The sequence below is a fragment of the Lonchura striata genome, chromosome 3 (assembly GCF_046129695.1).
Source record: "Lonchura striata isolate bLonStr1 chromosome 3, bLonStr1.mat, whole genome shotgun sequence".
NCBI classification, from domain to species: Eukaryota; Metazoa; Chordata; class Aves; order Passeriformes; family Estrildidae; genus Lonchura; species Lonchura striata.
Window position 1 is genome coordinate 18,089,727 of NC_134605.1, and position 20,346 is coordinate 18,110,072.

At 36.5% G+C, this 20,346-nt stretch overlaps 1 protein-coding gene across 8 annotated transcripts in view; it reads right to left on the reverse strand.

The window, feature by feature from the left end:
- The window catches only part of CDC42BPA (CDC42 binding protein kinase alpha), a 181,808-nt gene that overhangs the window by 115,132 nt on the left and 46,330 nt on the right, over positions 1–20,346 (reverse strand). For all 8 annotated transcript variants that reach the window (XM_031504271.2, XM_021537011.3, XM_021537006.3 and 5 more), the window contains exons 3-4: positions 8,429–8,520; positions 2,204–2,287 (exon numbers count right to left, since the gene is read on the reverse strand). In XM_031504271.2, coding sequence (XP_031360131.1) covers positions 2,204–2,287; positions 8,429–8,520 — 176 coding nt within the window. The remainder of the gene's footprint in view (positions 1–2,203; positions 2,288–8,428; positions 8,521–20,346) is intronic.

Consider the following 20,346-nt stretch of genomic DNA (forward strand, 5'->3'; position numbering starts at 1 on the left):
TCGAACTGTTGCTGGCAAGACCTCCAGAGGTCATCTGATCCAACTCTGTCACAGCAAAGCCAACTCAGTGCCATGGTTGTATCTCTCCTGTTATCATGGCCTTCAAGCAGCAAAGAATTTGACCTGCTCTGCTGTTGGGTGCTCGTGTCCTCACAGCTCAGAGTCAGCACCTCCTGGGGATACTGACTGCTTTCATGCTGCCCAATATTTGTCCTGGTCTCTCCCAAGCCTCATCTGGCACCAACACAGCACACGTGTAACTTTAAGTGACTGTCAACACTCAGGCTAACAGGTCTGGGAGTGTAACACCAAGATGTCACACACTTCCAGGTACTCCTTGTATCAGTAACATTCCCAGTTCTATATCCCATCTCAACAGTGGCAAGTATTTGGAAAATTTATCCTGTTATTATACAAAAAAGAACACTGACTTTGCAACCTCTGTAATTCTCTCGTAACAAAAGTTTTTGCACTCAGAGCTTGCAGTCCTCAGCCTTCATCTGGCATTCTCAAGCCTCTTTTGAGTACGTACTCCCTTTCTGCTTTTATAAATGACTCCCACTTTCCACACTGTTGACACAGACATATATGAACATATAGATCTATCTATATGCTTGTGGTTTTGGACTGCATGATTTTCCTGTGTATCTCAGTGTTAGTGCAGCACACTAACTAAGCTAACAGAGCCAAAATGCCTCATTTTCTCCATCAGTAGTTAGAGGAGCATCCATGAATGTTTAAACATGACAGGTTACAGTTGCTAAAGGTCATGCTTTATAATTCATTTTCTCTCCAGATGGTTCTCTTTCCACTATATACCCATGGGTTACAAATATATGGAAAAACATAGCTGTAATTCTTTTTAGGCTAACAGTTCAGACTTTCAAAAATTCAGCTGGACCCATGGGAAGAGTATTTTTAATACCTTGCATAAATAAAATTTTTGAAAACTATTTATAACTGTATGCTAATGAAAAGAAACAGTTTTCAAACTCACTTTAAAAGGGTACATTTAAAAATAGAGTGGAGCTTTATTCCTGGTCTTTTCTTTTTCAGTGAAATAATAAAACTTACAGAAATACCCCTTTGTATCAAGACTACTGCCAGATTGCTCAGTATCTGAGTAAATTCTGGATAAAAAGGAAACACATTGTGCACATCTAAACATCTAACAACAATCTGCAAGCCATTTATACTTCCTAATGTGATAACATTTTCATTAAAAGAGACAGGATGTGCACACATCAGAAATTGGCTTTAATTTGTTTGAATATATTTTTTTAGGAGTGTGATGGTTTCCCATTGATCTCACTTCCTACCAAGATGTAATTAAAACATAAATGTGGAAATCAGAATAAACTCGGAAGCAGTTGAACAGCAAAGCAGCCTGACAGCAGCACAGTTGAGGTCTCAAATAAAAACTATATGACTGTATTTTTAGTATGCATAGATGAAGAATTTCAAAGCAAATCAAAGAGTTAGATACATGTTCCATCTAAAATTAATATACAAGTATTCAGGCTGTATTTCATAAGCTTCTTTTCAAAGGAATCCAAGGGAAATAGATTAAGGACTTTGTGAAGAGCAGAGTTGCATAAAGAAAGTGGCAGCTAAGGCAAAAGCAAGGCTATTGAAGGAGCTGTTCCACCTCTTTCAGACACAAAATGGACTCCAGCTATAATGAGGAACTTTTTATCATATATTTTTGCAGATGAAAATTTTTAGGAAACATGCACTTGAATTAATTTAAAACCTTTATCTTTCTGATTTTTAAGTCTACTCATTGGTCCTTTACTAAGTTTTAACTACCGTGAAACTAATAGGCTTGATGAGCTATAGCTCAGCAATTACCTTCTTATAGCTCAGTAACTACCTTCCACCATGGAAAACAATTGCTAAAGACTACATTCCCAATTGGAACAAATGCATTAAAAGATCATTTGTGCAGTTGGTAATTTTTGGACAATTACAGAAAAGGCCTAATGTCAAAAACATTCAGCCCCACAGAAGTCATGATTCCAGGACATTTAAATCCTTCTGATGAGTTGCTTTAAGCTTATTTAATATTAATTTTTATACTGCCAGTAAATAGTGAAGCACTTCCTCCATCCCTCTAATAAACGTGGAGACTTGTAGACAGAGAAATGACAATTCAGCAAAGTAAGAGGGGACAGAATAATGGAAAACATTACTGCAATCTTACTTCAGCTCTCTTCAGCATCTCCCACTTATTAAGTATTTTCATGGCAAAAACTTTATCTGCATTTTTCAGTTTTACTACTGCAACCTGGAAAAGAGAAATCAAAGACAAATAAGTTACAACAAGAAAATACATATTGTTTTCATTTTTATGTAACCTTACAGTTTTGGTGTTTTTTTCAAGTGTTCTGGACACATTTTTACAATGCACACAATACCACATCATCAATATAGAAACACCTCAATAGTACAGGAAAATTCCGAGTTTATTGTATGCTTTTGTTATGTTTCACACTTTCCCTACGTATAATCTTTTTCTAGGTGACTGTCAATGAAAACTGCCATTTCTTAGCATCACACTTCTTGCTCTATCATAACTGACATGAAGATCTCTGGCTCTATGCTTTAGATGCTTGGACTTCAGTCCTACACACTAATTTAAACTTTAGAGCCCTCAACAAAAAGGTAACAGCACAGCAGCTTCTAAATCAAGACAAACAATGTGGTTTTGGTTTTAAAAACAAATAAAACTCTACATTTGCCATAAAGCAACTTCCATCTCATTTCAAATAATGCACTAGATTTTCTTCAAAGATAGCATGACTTCACATTTTTTCACCTGAAGTTCACTGAGCTCTTTATCATGACTATTGTAAGCAGCAGGGAAACAGTGAAATGCACAATCTCTAGAGAAGTAAAATTTAACAAAACAAGCCTTCCCGGCTGCCCCTCCTCTCCTCATAGCTTCTGAAACATTAGATGCCATAGGCCTCTGTAATAATAAATTAACAAAGTTCACTGACACCATCCTTTTCTGAGAATATTAGGGTTTTTTAGCTATAATATAAGCTAACATAGAATATTTTTAGGAAAGAGGGAGGGAAAAAGTTTACACAAACTTGTTTTCATAGTTCAGGCTTCCCTGTGTATGGAAAGTTCAGTGTCTTAACCAAAATGGGTATGAAAGTGCCACAAACTCAAAGCTGCTGATCAGAACTATACCAGCATTATCATCCCAACTACAGAAAAGTTCAACAAACACTACATTTTAACAACCATTCTCCAACTATCCTGTTCTGCCTCTTCCCTTCCAAAGGAATCCTAAAACTAAAGCAGATAAAAGTTTACATCTGTGTACATCTGGTTACAAACCAACGTGCTGTCGTACAGATTATCATCATCTTCATCCCTCAGGCCAGTGACAGAAAAAAAAATGAAGGTTGAATCCTACATTCCTTTCACCTCTTTCATAATCAGTAAACCAGCAATGTGTGAAGACAGTGATAACAGAAAAGAAAATACAGGATCAGACAGTTTGAAGGAAGTGTCATGCAAACCTCTCTGAACCATCTTCAAATGTGTCATCAGCTACAACAGCTTCAGCAACAAGGCAAGAGCACAAGTTGAAGGATTGCAATACTCGGATGTCTAAACCAGTGTGTATCTCACAGTGTAGCTCTTGCCTAGCTATAGATTCACAGACCAAGCAGCTGTCACTTCCCATATGTACATTATCAGCCCTGCTCTTGACACTGTTGCCTTCTGGGGTTGCAGAGGGAAGCAGTGGCAGGGAGATAAAAAGAGGATATAAGACAGAAAGATATTACATTTATTTGTTTAAACTAGTTTTATGGGCTGAAATTTTTAAAGGTTGCCTCACATGAGGTTCAAGTTCAGATTTAGAGTCCATCAAGGAACTTTGAAAAACAAAAATGGATTACTACTTTAGCCTATAATACAATAATTTCAATTAATAAAGAATGTTTCCTGTGCTGTTCATGACAACCCAAGACTGGGAATCACTTTTTTTTTGAGGGAAAGATGAATCCTCTGCAGAAATACATAGCCCAGAGTGTGGATTTGATCTTGATTTTCCTTTTGCATTACTAGCTAAATCTTAGTTAAAAGCCCTGGTAAGCCAATATCTGTATCAATTTCTAATGAGATATGGGAGGAGGAGAAATCCTTAACACTGCACCTAGTCAGTATTCAAACAGAATCCTCCATAACTTGGATGACAGAAACACCCCTGGTGATGCAGCCTGTCATATGAAGCTACAATGCAGTTGTGCCCCAAAAACCTTTAAGTGTTTTGGGAGTCCTGCAAGGAAAAATTAAAAGGCTGCTGCTACTAAAGCTGAGCAGCTCCTGCTGCCCAGCATGGAAAATAAGTTTTTCCCCACCATTAACCACTGAAGTAGAGGCAGCCACAGGCATAAGACCATACAAGTATTTCAAGGCCAGTTTCAGGATTTCATTTCTTGCCTGTAGCATACTCGGTGCAAGGCTGTGTTATTCTGCAAAAGGCTTGGTTATTGAAAGACACACAGTACGACTACACAGCTGCCTAAATTTCCAGTCTCCTATTCAGCAATCACTTGGACACAACTGCAGGAGCTACAGCGCTGCCTGTGGTGAAGATTTGGAACACAGGCCTTCTGTGGCATGAACAAGGGCTTGGTACCTTCTGCAAATGTAACAGCATTGAAGAGTGACTAAAGAACAAAAATAGACTCGTGTTTACCAGCTGTGTTTACAATCAGTCTGAAGCTTTTAGTCTGTGAAAGCCATTGATGTTATTCCATATCAATAACCACCACACACAAAAGATCACAGACATCATCATCATCTTTCTGCAATCACAGTATGTTTTTGGGGGTGTCTCAATGCTTTATGAAAGTAAATTCTAAAATGCTTATTCCGAGATTGTGAAAGTAAAACCTGACACTTCAGCAATGAGCAGACTGATGTAGTTTCTACTTGTAACAAAAAAAAATCTGAATCATGATTACAAAACCCGGCAGTGTTTATGTATACACAGAGTATTTACTACCTACACAAAGGCACAAATACAGACAGTTTTGTTTTGATCTTTTCCCTTCTTTAGTGAAGCTGTCAAGACCGAAGAAAGAGTAATTATTCCTGTACTAGTGATCCTGAAGTGTCCTGATACTGGAACTTGTAAAATTAGACTTTTTAAAGGTTGGGGGGTTTTTAAAATTTTATTTTCCTGTGAACAGCCCAAAAAAAGATTAGTATATGCTGATGTAAACATCTCGGGCTTAGCCAGATACGAAGTTTTTTTTTCCTTGTCTTCCAACCATTTTCCATATTTCCCACAGAAAGCAGTCTAGTTTGGCATGGTGTCAGACACCTTCTGCCCCAAGCTTGGCTATTTGTCTCTATGGTATTTGTCTGCACCTTCCCTTTGCTTAGAAAGCAATAGCCTTATACAGGAAAAAAAAATAGAATAGACGCTATTAAAGTTGAAATAAAAATAAGAACAGTAAAAGTAGAAATGAAGATTCAGCATTGGTTTCCTTGTCCAGCAAGAGCAAGCAGGTGAGAAAGAATGTTACTGCTCGTAACTGTATGACAAAAATTAGGAGTAAATACTTTATTCTTAAGCTACAAATTCATCACCTTCAAAATATCAACAATGTAAGAACCTAGTATTTTCTAGCATAAGCACGTACTGATTTTTTTTTCAAAGTTATAATCGATTCAACTGAAAATTTTAGTATTAGATAGAACTTTCACTAAGCTGCACTTTTATACTGCTGAGGGATACCACTAAGAGCTGTTGCCCAGTTGAAGCACCTTTCCTAGCAGCATTTTTCAGCTCCCAAGTTTAAAGTCTTTTTGTTTTGAGTTAGGTTTTTCAAACCCTGCTGCTCAAAGCCAGCACAGTGAATTGCTTGAAGCCCACATTATTAATTTTACCATGATAATCCTGCTCCTCCCCCAAGCAAAACATCTGTGTTTTCTAAAGACACTAAGCACTCTTACATATAATTGTAAATAAGAAAATGCATGCATGCAGAGGGAAGGGGAATGTGAATAATTTGACAAAAAGGAAGCCTTTTCAGAAGCCAGAAAAAAGAGTAAGGGGAAAAACAAAAACTAGGAACAATGAATTCTTAGCGTTATAAGCAGTAACTAGTTTAAACTCCTTTTTGTGTGCATTAAACTTGTAAAAACAAAAAGGGAAATATTTCTTGACTATGCAAATTGAAGAAATTGAGCAGCGTAAAATCAAAATAGGAACAAGTCCGAGACTGTGCCAAGGAAAACTCTCACTAACTTTGTAGTCTACAGAATTTCAGAATTATGTTGATTCAGGAGACAAAAATTACCCCTCCCAGTAACCTAGAGCAACCTTGGTCTCATTTATAGTTTGCTGGAAAGAAAATACATTCTTTCAGATTTCCTAATCTGTCTCAGTAAATACAAGTATTTTGCAATTTAATATTAATATAGTTTTTTTGTGGTTTAAGTAGCAGTAAAATTTGGTGGTCCTTTTTTCAATTTTGCTCAGATATTTACTTGTCATTTTACAGAAAAATTAGCAATTTCATACAGAACTTTTCTTATACAAATGTCTGTGTAGAACTTGTCTTTGCTAAGATAGCAAGACAAATCCTTACAAATATTTATTAAGTCCTACTTCAAGAACACAAAAACCCAAACATCTTCACTGAAAGAGCTTCACTTTACTCTTTACTGAAGATTTTGACAATTAATAGAGTCATGCTATCTTCCTCAGATAAAAATTTAGAAAGAAACACTGTTCCTAGAAGAGAAGAACTAGCCAATCACACAGACTGCCCCCAGAAGAGGAAGGGGAAAGTTACATTCTCACTGCTCATGGGATGATTCACCACAAAGAACTTCCTGAGAAAGAACTACGGTTTCTTTGCGGTTTAGCTGCTGAGGAGTTGGATGCTGATTTAGCAGACAAAAATGACTTCTCCTAAAAACACAATATAAGGCAGGTTTCATGTGTGATCCTTCTGACAAGAAGGCACCAACATCAGCGATTTTTCTTATACTTAACACAATCTGTATATTAACTCAGCTGCAAATGCTATGGTAGCACTGACCAAGGCTAATCTTTTAAGCAGAAGTGTTTACATCAAAATGGAGATTGCAACATTCTTTGTGGTAAAGGTTTAGTCTAAAGATAAATTACCCATTAATAACTTCAGCCATCAGTCTCCTTTACAAAGAAGCTTTATTCCAGATGGAGCAAAACCAAGAGTGATAAAGCAGCTAACTAAATACTACCTTTTTTGTTATCTTTATAGCTGCCCAATGATTATATTTGCACATAGGGATCAGAGTATGTAGTGGCATACACTACAGTAAAAACTCCTCTTCCTGACATAGTACCTACAGGAGTCTGCTCTTCCACAGTCACAGACTAGCAAGGACTGATTTTCACTCAAGATGCAAACATGCAAGTGAACCTAAGAAAACTCTTCTCTGTAACATGCCAGAGCCTCCAGAAATCCTCTCCTATCAAAGAGAACTTCCATTTCCAAAGGCAATCAACACTTTGATGAGAAAATATTTTTTATTATTCTTTGAGTTTAAGTTCACACGTATTTTCAGGCAGGATGGATCACCTCCTGCAGAAGCTTTACACACTCCCACATCTGTAGTATATCTGGCTATGGAAAACTCAAGGTACTGTTGTACATTAAATTGCTCTTCCCACAGTGTACTGCATGAAAAAGAAAGCTCATACACCCAAAAGAATTAAGAAAAATGGGGCAGAAATCTAATATGTTTGTTTCCTCGACCTAGTGATCAACAGACTTCTCTGGCAACTTCAAATAAGAGATAGCTGAATCAGAAGCAATGAAAAATTGTATGGTTTGACAGCAGTAAGTGACTACTGAAAAGGAAAATAACATCTGGTGAAGTCCTTAAAAGAAATGCAGGAAAACTATTCAAAAGTTCATTAAAATAGAAAACTAAATGACAGAAAAAAGAGATTTCTCTATGGTGTTGGAATGTCAGTGTCAATATTTGGCTATTTAAGCTGCTGAAAACTACTTTCAGACTATATGGTTATCAGGAAAATTAGCAATTATTAGACTTCTATATCATCAGTTCTACACTGATCTATACCTCCTGACTGGAAAGAATTAGTCAAGCAAATGATTTATTCTCAGACTGTTGAAACATGGTCCAAGTGAGCCTGCCTACTCTCAAAATTCACAAGACTTAAAAAGAGCTGTAAAAGAATGTATAAAAAAAATGTATAAAAGATGTAATTGCATCAAACATTAGTTGGGCCTATAATATCCATTATGGCTAAATAATGTAAAAACCTGTATATCAGTGTATTGTTATGAACTGTCTCTTCTCAGTGCTGCAGGTTTGCAAGAGAATTATCTGCAAGAGAATTATCCCAGCCCTTCCATCTCCTTCCCACACGTACCTCCCCAAAGGCTCCTCGACCAATCACCTTCAGAATCTCAAAATCTTCTTTATGTAGTCGCATCTGTTTCACTTTAGATGTGAAAGGTTTAGCTGAAACAAAGGGGGAAAAAATCATTTAAAAAAACGCAAAAAAATAACCCAAGCAAAAATCAAAGAACAAGGTAACAGTAACACAAAATAGATGCAATCAGAGGCCTAAAAACAAGGTATCATTTTGCTTATATACCTGTATATCCTAAAGGAATAAAATGAAGTTACAGTTAGAAATAATGAAGTAAGAACTAAGTCAAAACTGCTGTGAGAAAAAGGTTTACCAAGAAAGCTTACTTTTGCCTTCTTTTAATTTTAAAAAATGGAGTCAAGCTGACTGCATTTTTCTACAGACTTTTGAGTTCAGACATCCACTGCATCTGTGCTATATAACTGTTGTTGCAAAAGCAAAGTCTAATATAATGAGTTCACTTTGGACAGTATTAATTTATTTGCCAATCAGCCGCACAATACTGTATTCAATAAGAAATTTAAATGGTGGTAAATGGTAAGTGGAAGGGCAATATTGGCCTACACAATGTATTATGCAATGGTTTTTGTAAAATACTTCTTCAAGGGAACACTTAAAAAACAGTTCTTGGCTTTTGAAAGGAAGAACAGTTGCACTCAAGACAATATTAACACATTCAGTGAAAAAAATGAATGCATTTTCATCAAGTTAAGCTTCATTTCCTTCTTCTTTCCCTCCCTTTCATAATATATTTGAAAGTAGTAAGCAAAATAATGTCTTGTATTCCAGACAGGTAAAAGCCCAGCACTGTTTGAAATAAAACAGCCTCAAGAGCACTATTCCTCTCTTTTAGCCCCATTTAGCACTACAATTAACTGGTTCATTTATACATGCTCTCTGCATGCAAAACATCCAAGTACTGATAACTCTAAACCAAAACATACATAGCACAACCCTTGGTAAAAAAAATATTAAAAATTAAAACTTGAAGTAATTTATCAGGAAAATGAGTTCTTTATAAAATTATTGTTCTAAAGGCACATTCAATATTTTACACCAATAAAATCCTATACTAAACCAGATACTTTGGTAAATATGGTTCATACAAGAAGGTTGTAAAATCAGGAAACACAAATTCAATTTCTGGCTCAAAGGCAGTCTAGCTCAATGATCCCAAACAAGCAACTTGAGATACTTCACCCAGTTTCACATCTGTGAAAAGGGGACAGTATTTTTGTAACAGCCAAGGCACTGACAATCACATTGCTGAATCACAAAACCCCAAAAAGGCACATTGTAAAGTCACCATTTTACAAGGCCCATAAAAACCTTATTAGCTTATGCTTTCAGATTACAGGGGCCCATCTATGTCCATTTCTCTCTCTACAGAGACTGATGGAATCAATGCAGTTTTATTTGCAGGGAAGAGTTGTGACAGGCATTGTATTGCATAACAATTTGTTCAGAATAACATTTCTAAATGGAAATGAGGAACTGTTTTCAAAAGCTCCAAAAGCAAATGACCCTAAGTAATAACTAAGTTAAATAGACCTAGACACAGGTAAGAAACTAAATTTTGGTTCTCCCAGAATTTCAGAATTTTCTTTCTAATGTCATGAAATAATCCTGCTAAAGCATCCTTGTCGAAAAGCCAACCGTGTTCTGTTCAGCAAAGCAACTTTATAAACTGAGTCAAGACACAAGCTACCTGTAGTTTTGCTACCTAAAACCCCCATGAAATGTTTTCCTCCTAGTCCTTAAAGTAGCTTTCTAAACCACATCTGAACAACTACACAAAAATGCAGGGATTTATGTTTACAGTACAGCTCTACTAACATTAGTGCTATAACAGATGAAACCTTTTAAAAATCTCAGTGGTTCTGAAGTCTGAACATGGTGTCTTTTTTTCTGAAATTTCTCAGATAACAGGAATCAATTCTCTCCCAGGAATTACACTGCTCCAACTAGATGACCATCAGCTTATGATTAAAAAAACCCAGCGTTAGGACCAAATAGTACAGATGCAGCCATATAACACTGACATTTTCACTGCGGTGCTACTTTTGCTTTACATTTATAAAAAATTCATTTGACATATTGAATTACAAAATTAAAATACAGGTTTAATATTACATTTTAAGTACTGCTAAAATGCAATTTAAACAGAAGTACACCACTCAAGTTCACAGAGATCCCCCAAACTTTCAAGAATCTTTTGTTCCTTAAAAGAAAGAAGAAAGGTCTTGCAGTAGAAAAAGTAGTAAGAAAATGTACTGCCTTACTTGGACAGTCTGAGCTGTGCTACACTAAGTGACTGAATACAAATATTAATACTACTAACTAATACTACTGAAGAAATTAAAACAAGCCATTAGAGCCTTTTAACTTGAAAAACAACTGATTGAAAACAAACATGTAGTTCTCAACTACAACATTTTTTGACCATTATAGTCCTGGCTAGAGTACAAGGCAAAATTTCTTGCTAACAAGCAACAGCATAGCTGTTTAAACCACAAAGCTCTTCCTCACTTTATATTGCAAGGAAAGGCCTGTCATTCTTTAATTATTACGTTCTGAAATCTTCCAGGGTTCCCATAGGGATTCTGGAAAAATAAACATCACTATAACTACTTCAGTAAAATAAAGATGACAAAAAATAGGTTTGGAGTACGTTAAATGATTTGTAGTATCAGCATTAGTGGAAAAGTTTGTAAAACCTCCCTCCTCTCTAACTTTTTTATCACCTCTAGCAGAGATGTCAGTGTAGAGCCAAGCAGCTTTTGGAAGAAAGTTAGAGCCCCAGGAAAGGGGAAAAAATAAAATAAAAGGAAAAAAAAATAAAAAGGAAAAAAAAAAGTCGGGGGGAGAATTGCCATAGGAATGTGCTCCAAATAGCTTGTTCCAAAAAAGGTCAATTTGCTTTATCATCAATGTTGTTTGTCTACTGTGCAAACATCTGCTGCTCTTGTGGCAACAGCAATGTTAAGTATAGAAAACTTGGCCTGGCCTGGGGTCTTGGAAGGCCTCTCTCCAGACAACATTTCATCCACACAGCTTTCCAGACTAGGAGGTTAACAGGCAGACCTTTGGCAAGCAGTTTGCAGTGTCCTACAATCCTTATAGAGAGACCATACAGTCAGGCCCAGGAATGTTTTACAAAATAGTGTGCTCCAAGGGGTCCCTGAAAAGCAGATTTGCAGGAACACAGCCCTCATTTACACCCCCATCTCCCTAAAAAGAATCAGCACAAAGTTAACACAAAACAACACCCTCCTTTTCCACAGGAGCTGTGGTTTCTTTCATGGTTGATATGAGAGTGACACACTTTCTTTGCAGATTTTTGAGAGGCAAAATAGGCATTTCCTTTGGTGCTTCATTCAGCCTACAGAAATACACAAGGGCATAGATGATTTTTTCCACACACACATCCATTTTCAAAGTTGCCTGCCATGTGCAATACCAATTAGGGAGCAGCAGTTTGCTGTGCCAAAGAGACCTCTTCCTCCTCCAAATGAGAGGTAAGTGCGGGCAGCCTGGCCACTGCCTCCTCCTGCTGGTTTTCAACTCAGCAAGAACTGGAAGTTCATTATAGAAAACTTTTCAACATGTTCTCTATGGCCACATGTTGACAAATCATACACAATGTTCATGGAGAAGGCTGCTGTGAAAAATACTCTTTGTTATCAATCTCCATGGAGGAGATGGAGAGATAAGACCTGACCTAAAAAAAAATCTGTTCTGTGAAAACACTTGGCCACTCCACCTGGCCAGTACTTCCTATCTCACCCTGCCTGGGAAAACTGTGCCACCACCCTCTTGGCAAGATTCCTTGTATTATTCAATCAATTACACATGGCAAGGCAAAACAATCTCCCAATTTGCCCTCAGGGCAACCAATGTAGTGACGCAGTAAGCTAAGCTGTATTTGCAAACAAAGTGAACCTGCCATGATTGTTCTTTCAATTTAAGTTTCTATGGGTCTTTGCCCACATTTCATGAATGGCTCTAGCCATTCATTTTATTTATGCCTACAATGCATACAAACAAAATTCAGTAAAAGGAGAATACAAGTGTTAGAAATTGAGATTTTTTTACGGTTGAAATTTAACCAGAACTACATCAGGAGTAACATGTTAAACACATAGAAGAACACTCAGGAGGAGTCTAGTTGCCAAGCCATGCATGCAGAGGAACATATGTTCTACCCCCTGGCCTTGGAAAGGCAGGATTTTATTACAATTACAACAACCATCCAGCAGAAGAGAGGCAAAACAATGGGCTCTGCAGTAGTGACATTGAGCTTCAACAGTCTATCATATTTACAGTGGGGAAGCAGTTATTAGCATTACTTACAGTCTATTTAATAATAATCTTTTAAGCTCTTGGAGATAAAAGTCCACACCTTCCAAAAAGCTGACACAGGGATGGCAGTGACACAGTTGATAGCCCAATGCAGTTTAGTATTAGGATTATATAAAGTGACATCAAAATAGTAAAACAGCTGTTTTGGATGCTTTATTAGCAAAGTTAGTCTCATGCTCCTGCCTTGCTCACTCTCCTTCCAGCTCCAAGTTTCTGTCTGCAGAGCTTGGGCAGGGCTAGCCCCAGAATTCAGATTTTCCCAGGCTAATCTGCTGTCAGGTTTCTGCTTCTCCCTCACCTGTCAGTGCCCTTTCCCCTCTCCAGTACAGCACTGAAGGGAACCGGGGGTGCTGCAGGCATGGGTTGAAATTGAACCTAAGTGAGATGAAGATCATGTTGACTGCTAAAGAAAGAGCAACAGACCTGGAGCAGCAATTGGGAATGTGTCTCCACAACTGATTTAAATAGAAAACAAAACATAACAAGACAGTGTTCAGGAACTCTTCTTGATGTCTCACTGATGCTGCATTCACTTTTGGATAAATAAGCTGTCTAACTCTGCTAAGACTGAAGACTGTACCCTTGACTATAGGTTGCAGTTAGATACCCATATCTTACTTCCCAAATTACAAAACACACTTCCTTAGTGATCCAGGCATCCCACAGCAAATCCAGCCTTCTGCCCACTGCACTGTTCAATGTAAAATGCTATGTCAAGCCAAAGGAATAGAAATTAAAAACTCTATCCACCAGAATTGTCAACAACAACGGTGAAAGTTCATTCTGAAGGAAAAAGATTGGGAAAGAAAACAACCACCAGGGGAAACTAGTTGCTTGCCATTTGAAGACAGAAACCCCTTTGCTTTACTAGCGAAAAGTATTTATTAATACATACAGAGTTTCCCCATGCAAAAGACAAAAAACACATAATCTAAGAGACTATCATTTAACTGAATAACATAAGGCTCTCTAATTCTTCTTAGTGCTGTCTTTGGGAGAAAAAAAACCCTAAACTCAACCACCCCAACAAAAAACCCAACCACAAACCTAGAGCAGAATAATATACTGACAGCTCTGTTTTTCAAAAGTGCTCTGCAGTTTTAGATTTTTGGCTAAATTCCTGAAAGGAACTTCATAAGTGTTTCTACTTTACAGGCTTGACCCAAACCTAAAGTATTTCTTTTCCACTGGCTTCTATCAGCTGAGATTATGAAATGTGTAAATAGCATTTTTGAGTTAAGACAGACCATAACTGAAGCTTTCAAAAAACTCCAGAAAAGAGGTGTGAGAGAAAACCACTCCCAAAAAAAAACCAGTCTTTCTCGAAACAAAGGCAAAGTAATTGACAATCAGCAAGGCAGAACTGCTTAAAGCATAATTTGAGAGGAGATGGAAAAGAAATCTTTCCTCTCCACCCACCTAAGGTTGGCAGAATAGCCAAGAAGGCTTTGTTGCAGTTTCTGCCAACTCTCTGGAGGAAACTGGGGTGAAACACTGTAGTCAACAGCGATAGCAGCTGAACCACAGAACATTAGTTAAGACAATGTAAAAAATAAAAGCCACAAATACCCTTCTCCGTTTTAACAGTTAAGATTCAGTTTTCACTCCCTCAGAACATTTTTGACATGTTTTCCCTGATGAACAGTTAAGTGCCAACATCTCTAAGTACAAGTTAAGAATCTGGCATTTTCCAGGAATGAGAAGCATGTCCACAAATTCCTGTACTATGGTATAGACAGACACAATATTCTGGATCCTATTGTGTTTGCATCAAGTTCAAGTAGAGACCATCCAGACAACTTTGGCTACAGCCACCACAAAATATTCTTCAAGGGGAACTTTAAAATCAGGGAGAAAAATAAAATACATTTCCCAAACATACTAGAGTAGTTCTGTTTTTTCCTTCCCCAGACTGAGACGAAAAATAATCCCTGTGTTCACAAAACACCCACTGCAGATCTGGACAACACTTCCATACCACATCAAGATATAGCCATTATTTTTTTTATATTACCATTCTTTCTCATCCCAAGAATTTCCGTAAACCACCCTATGTTTAAATATTATTATACTAGCAGCAAAGTGAAACATTGAACTTTATTTCATCCTACTGTGGATTGGAATTCTAGAGCAAGACTTAACTGGTTGTGCTACGAGACTCCTGTTCCACCTATTAAAGAGGGTGGAAATGCTCTGCGAGCAAATCAAGAGCAGACAGGAAGAAAGTTTTGTGACATTTAAAAACCCTGAAAGGGTAAAACAAAGGAGAAGGAAGAAGGTGGCCTTACACTTTATAAAGCAGAACACTGCTTTGACTCCATCCCTTAAGCTGTCCCAGAGCTGGAAACAAGTCAATTAAAATCACACTTCCGACAGTCAAGTTTAAACTTCACATTCCCCAGTGTCTGACAAATAACTCAATACACTGCTATCTAATTGCCAAAAAACGCTGGACGTTTCAGCTGTAAGTAAAATCAATCTGATCTGTGTTTAGAATTACTAAATGATCTGAAAAATGAAAATAAATCAGGCATCAAAAATGAATACTTTAAGAAGAATTTTCAGTTCTTCAAAGCATTACTTTTTCTTATATAAAGCAGATATAACACCTTCTAGTCTGACTAGACTGGAAAAAGAGCTGTTTGTGGAACACTGTGTTTTGATGAATATCAGAGAAAAAATCAAACATTGCACAATAAACAGAGTATGCAACCACTCTTCAGTGAGGGAGGGGGAAAAAAAGAACAGAAAAGGGGAGGAAGAATGTATCAAGTAACACCACTTAACAGCACTCTACTCTGAAGACCAGCTACTGTTATAACCACAACTAAGGCCAGAAATATGTACTCTCTCAAAGCAGTTGTGAAGGTATCAATAATTTCATTGTTTCCTTTGTTCTGCATTTATGTTTTCGCACCCCTCATTAAAGAATTGTTCAACATGCATTTGATTTATAATTTAAATAATCCTCTCAATTAAAATACAGAAATGAACCCTCTCTAGAAATTCTGGTGCATGCTGTACTAAGATAGAAATGTTTTACCAGAAGAAAGCCAGCAACTTTAATCCACTGAGTTCCCTGTTCAGCTTCCCAGGTATTTCACAGCACTGCAGAAGTCTCCATTTCTGAAGCTACAGAAAGAAGGATCTTAAGGGATACTGCCTTACACTCCCTTCTCTTGCCTCCGTTTCACCTCAGAATTTTAATTAAAAGAAAATATCTATATAAAGCATATATACTGAGGTCAGGCATTTGATATTCCTTTGCTGATACTGAGAGTCTTATTAAATCTTACATGAGCAACTAACATAATAAATTTTTGCTTTTTAGGAGAAAAAAAAAAAGCTGTAAAAGCTCTATAAAACTTAAAGCACTTTTCCTCTCTCTCAATTAGTCAAATGATATGCTCTAATCCTTGTGAGAAGGAGAGTGAGCAGACTCTCCACAAACTTTCCTCCTCTAAAATGACTTATTTGTGTGGCCATATATTCTTAGCCAACACTTACACTTAGAACTTGTCAAATGCACAACTACCAAGTCTCACACAGCCTACAAATTATTTGAGTCCTGTCTCTCACTCCTCCACAATGGTACTTTCCCCCCCATATTCTCTGCACATCCCTGCAGACACTTCCCACAAAGCTGCAAGGGCCTCAGAAGGACAGTAATACAGCCACACCCAAAAGAGCAGGCAAATTCCTCTTCAGGATGCCACTGGCAGGTGCCCACAGTATGAACATGTACCAACATACCTTGTTTCTTCTTTAAGAGCATGGCACAAACCTACTCATAAAGCACTTCACTGACTGAAGGTTTCACTGACACTTGTTTGTATTTGCATTGCAACACAGCTCAAAAGCCCTAAAGCAGAGCTAGAGAACTGGTACAGATGCACACAATTACACTCCTATTTTGGTCCTTATAGATAATATTTGAAATTAAAATGTTATATGAAGTGCTTCATTCATGACACTAAACTAAATTTCAAATATTAAAATAAAGTTAAAATTCAGAAAAGCAAAACCAACTTCAATATAATGTATGTTAAATGGAAACATTAAAAACTATAATGAACAGCAACTTGGTGTTGTGAGAAGGAATTTTGCCTAGATTAAAATAAGATTCATCTCCACAACTGCTTTTTATCAAAATTTCAAGTTCCCAGTCACAAAAAAAGAAGAAACCTTCCCTATGTTCATAGAAACTGTTCCACCTGGACAGCTTAAACTCCTCTTCCAGCCATATCTCACACCATTTTAAATGCCATCACCCTGTACTATTTGTACTGTAAGGACTGCAAACTACTCATTTGCTTGCTCCTTGTATTTCAAGCTGGGTAGTGCAATTGAACAGGTACATCATTGTCTGGTTCTTTTGCACTGACACATGGACAAAACAACTGTAATTTAAAATTAAGTCATGTTTCAAGACCTGTTCTTAGTTTTGTGACATTTCAGGGAGTTATGACATCAAGAGCAACCCTTTATTAAAGAAACCACATTCCTTAAATGTCACCAAAGATCCTAGAACTTCAGCACTCTTCCAGAGTTACCTTGAAACTAATGTAATTTTAAAAAATTAATAATTTGAAAGTTCAGTACCATTAGGATGTAAATTGCCTATAATAAACTTGATTTGGCCCACTTGAGAATAAAAACCATATCATAAGGCTCAAGCACCTAACTGTGCACCAGATTCGGCACTCTATTTCCCAGCTAAAATCATCTTCGCTTTCTTCCTGATTAAGTGATCACTGTAAAATAATGCTGATTAAGATATTTTTATTTTGACCGCACTTCACCTCATGGCAATTTTAATAATTTTATCCTCAGTGCTGCTGAATCATTAACACCTGTTGCTAATTCAAACCATCCCCATTAACATAAATCAAACTTTCAAGATAATCTTCATTTTGAAGAAGACAAATACATTTCCCAACACCTGTAACCAACCTATAATAAACATTTGCTGTAAGCAGGAAGCTCCTACATAAACCACATTTGTCTGGAAGCACACATGCAGGTGTCAAAAGACTGCTTTGATCCACACCTTCTTTGTATCACCAAGGTTGCAGGAAGAATAATTCTGGAACCCAGAGGATGGATTTAATTATTTATGAAACCAAAGAGAAACCTGCGCTTATTTTCAAGTATCTTGGTTCTGGTTTTAGGCACCCTTAATGCTTATATTACCTACACATGAAAGGTTTTCAAACCACCTTTTCAGGGCATACTGTTTCTAACTGTCCCTTTAGAATTCCTAATGAATCAAGTGAAGGGATTCACTAATGGTACACCTAAACTGACTTCTGTGTTACAGAGCACATCGCTTAATTTAGTATCCCTGTCAATGTCAAGTCACAAATAAGAGAGACCTCTAATCCATTAACTCTTACATGCACATATTTGCAGGGCTGATCCTGAATGAAGAGTCATCTTTAAGTAATTTTGTAAGAAGATACAATTATTTGGTTTTATTTATCAACATAAGATCAAAAGGGGAGGCCACAAGTGAAATTAACAATCTTTCTGTAAATGACCAATCAGTTCAGTTTAAAACTATAAACTAACCAGAAAGAACAATTAAGTTCAGTACAAACTGTTCCTTATCTTCAAATTCTAGACATATTTTCAAAATTTTGTAAGCTATTTTCCTAAATACAGACAGGAAACATGGTCTTATATGAAACTGATATAATGGAGAATAAATGTTTTGCAAGTTGTGATTCTCTGAAAATTCTTTGAATGCTTTTACCCAAATTTTATCTCAAAAGTCATGTTTACTAGAAATTTAAAAGGAAAATCATGGCAAGACATAGCACACACAAACAAGTTTGAGAGAAATAATAGGATAATACAAAAGCTGGATATATTTTCAGGAGAGTGCAAAACACAAATTTTTAATTTCTAAAAGCAGCAGCAGTTTTAAGGAAAGAGTAATTTAGTTACCTCAATAAATCAAGCCCACTTCAGAAGAAGGTAACATTCAAAAATTTTATTTAGCACTTATAATTTTTAAAAATTCTCAATCTGGATACTTTATAAAAATACTCAAATGGAAACTGCACTCTAATAAAAATAGATTCCTGGGAATAAGACATTTTGCAAATATAAATAATAATTAAGTCATAAGAAAAATTAATGCTAGAAATTCATTACTCTTCACTCTGAAATTAGTTTATTAAAGGTTTGATCTATGAAAAAAGTACTTGCAGGGACATGAATTCATAGCTCACATTTTTAAAAATGTCTTGTTCCACAGACCATAAGGGAGCAAGTTAAGAAGTAGTTCACAGTAAAATGTAAGCAAAGAAATGTTTATTTTTGGTATGGATAATTTATGCTCCACACGATATGACAAAACTCATTTCACAAATTATTTCATCATCTTTCCCTTTTCAGCAGAGTCCTTAGTTCTAACACCTGCTCCTGACACTTGTTCCTCTAGACTTGAGCAACATATTAAACTAGTGAAAGCTTAACAACGTGAAAGATACTCAAAACTTTCTCCAAATTCTGTCAATTGTTAATACTTTTCCATGCGAACACAGTGCTTTTAAACCCTTTTTGGCAACCGAGTTTAGTTCAAGGTCAAAACTAGATTACCTGCATTATAAACCAGTGCACTCCCTACATATTACAAAGGCCATGAGAAGTGTAACACTTCCCACAGTCTAAACTGGGGTTTTCTTCTGATCTCCAATCCTTAGTAAAGTGGCAACTCCTGCCCTCATTAACACCTATTTTTAGACTGTTAGTCTGTATTTACTCAGCACTTACTACAAAACATTCCTATTAGTTTTAGCTTGGTTACACAACATTGCTCATAAAAAAAAAAAAAAAAGTTAAATTGCTTTTTTTGAAATTCTCTTCCTATATTTGAGTAAATAAAACTGATTTCTGAAACTGATGTCAAACATAAGTGGAAAATGATCATTCAATGCACCATATGCAAGAATTCCAAATGCATTTGCCCCCAACAGCTCTGACTGAACTAATCTAAAATTGATGCTTTTTCATTCCTACCTATGCAGTACCAACTTTCCACTCTCTATTAATATTTCTCTATTTATCATAAAAATGTAATATGCAACTGATTGTTTGAATATTCTCAGTTTATCTCGAGGTGCATTCAAAAACCATCTGTTTTTGAAACCTTCTGTACAGTAAAAACCACACACCTAGAAAACCCAAATTCAGTCCAGATATAGTAACTACTGTAAACTACTTTAGCAATATTCATTCGGAGAAAATGGGCTGCTTATCTAGCTGCTGAAATGGAAAGGACTCTTTCACACAATAAGGCATTTTGGGATTATTTTCTTGTTATTTTTCAAATAATGATGGCATATAAATTAAATATTTTATAACCAGCAGCAAATGGAAGGCTGGTGTTTACAATAGCCATTGTGTATGCAGTCTATAAAATGCAAACAAACAGATGGGCAGAATGCAGTCCTTACAAAGACCTATAACAGAGGTGGCATTCAGAAACATTTGTGTTTCATCCTTCAGATTTACAGCTGCTCTCAGACAGATGTGGGTTTATAATT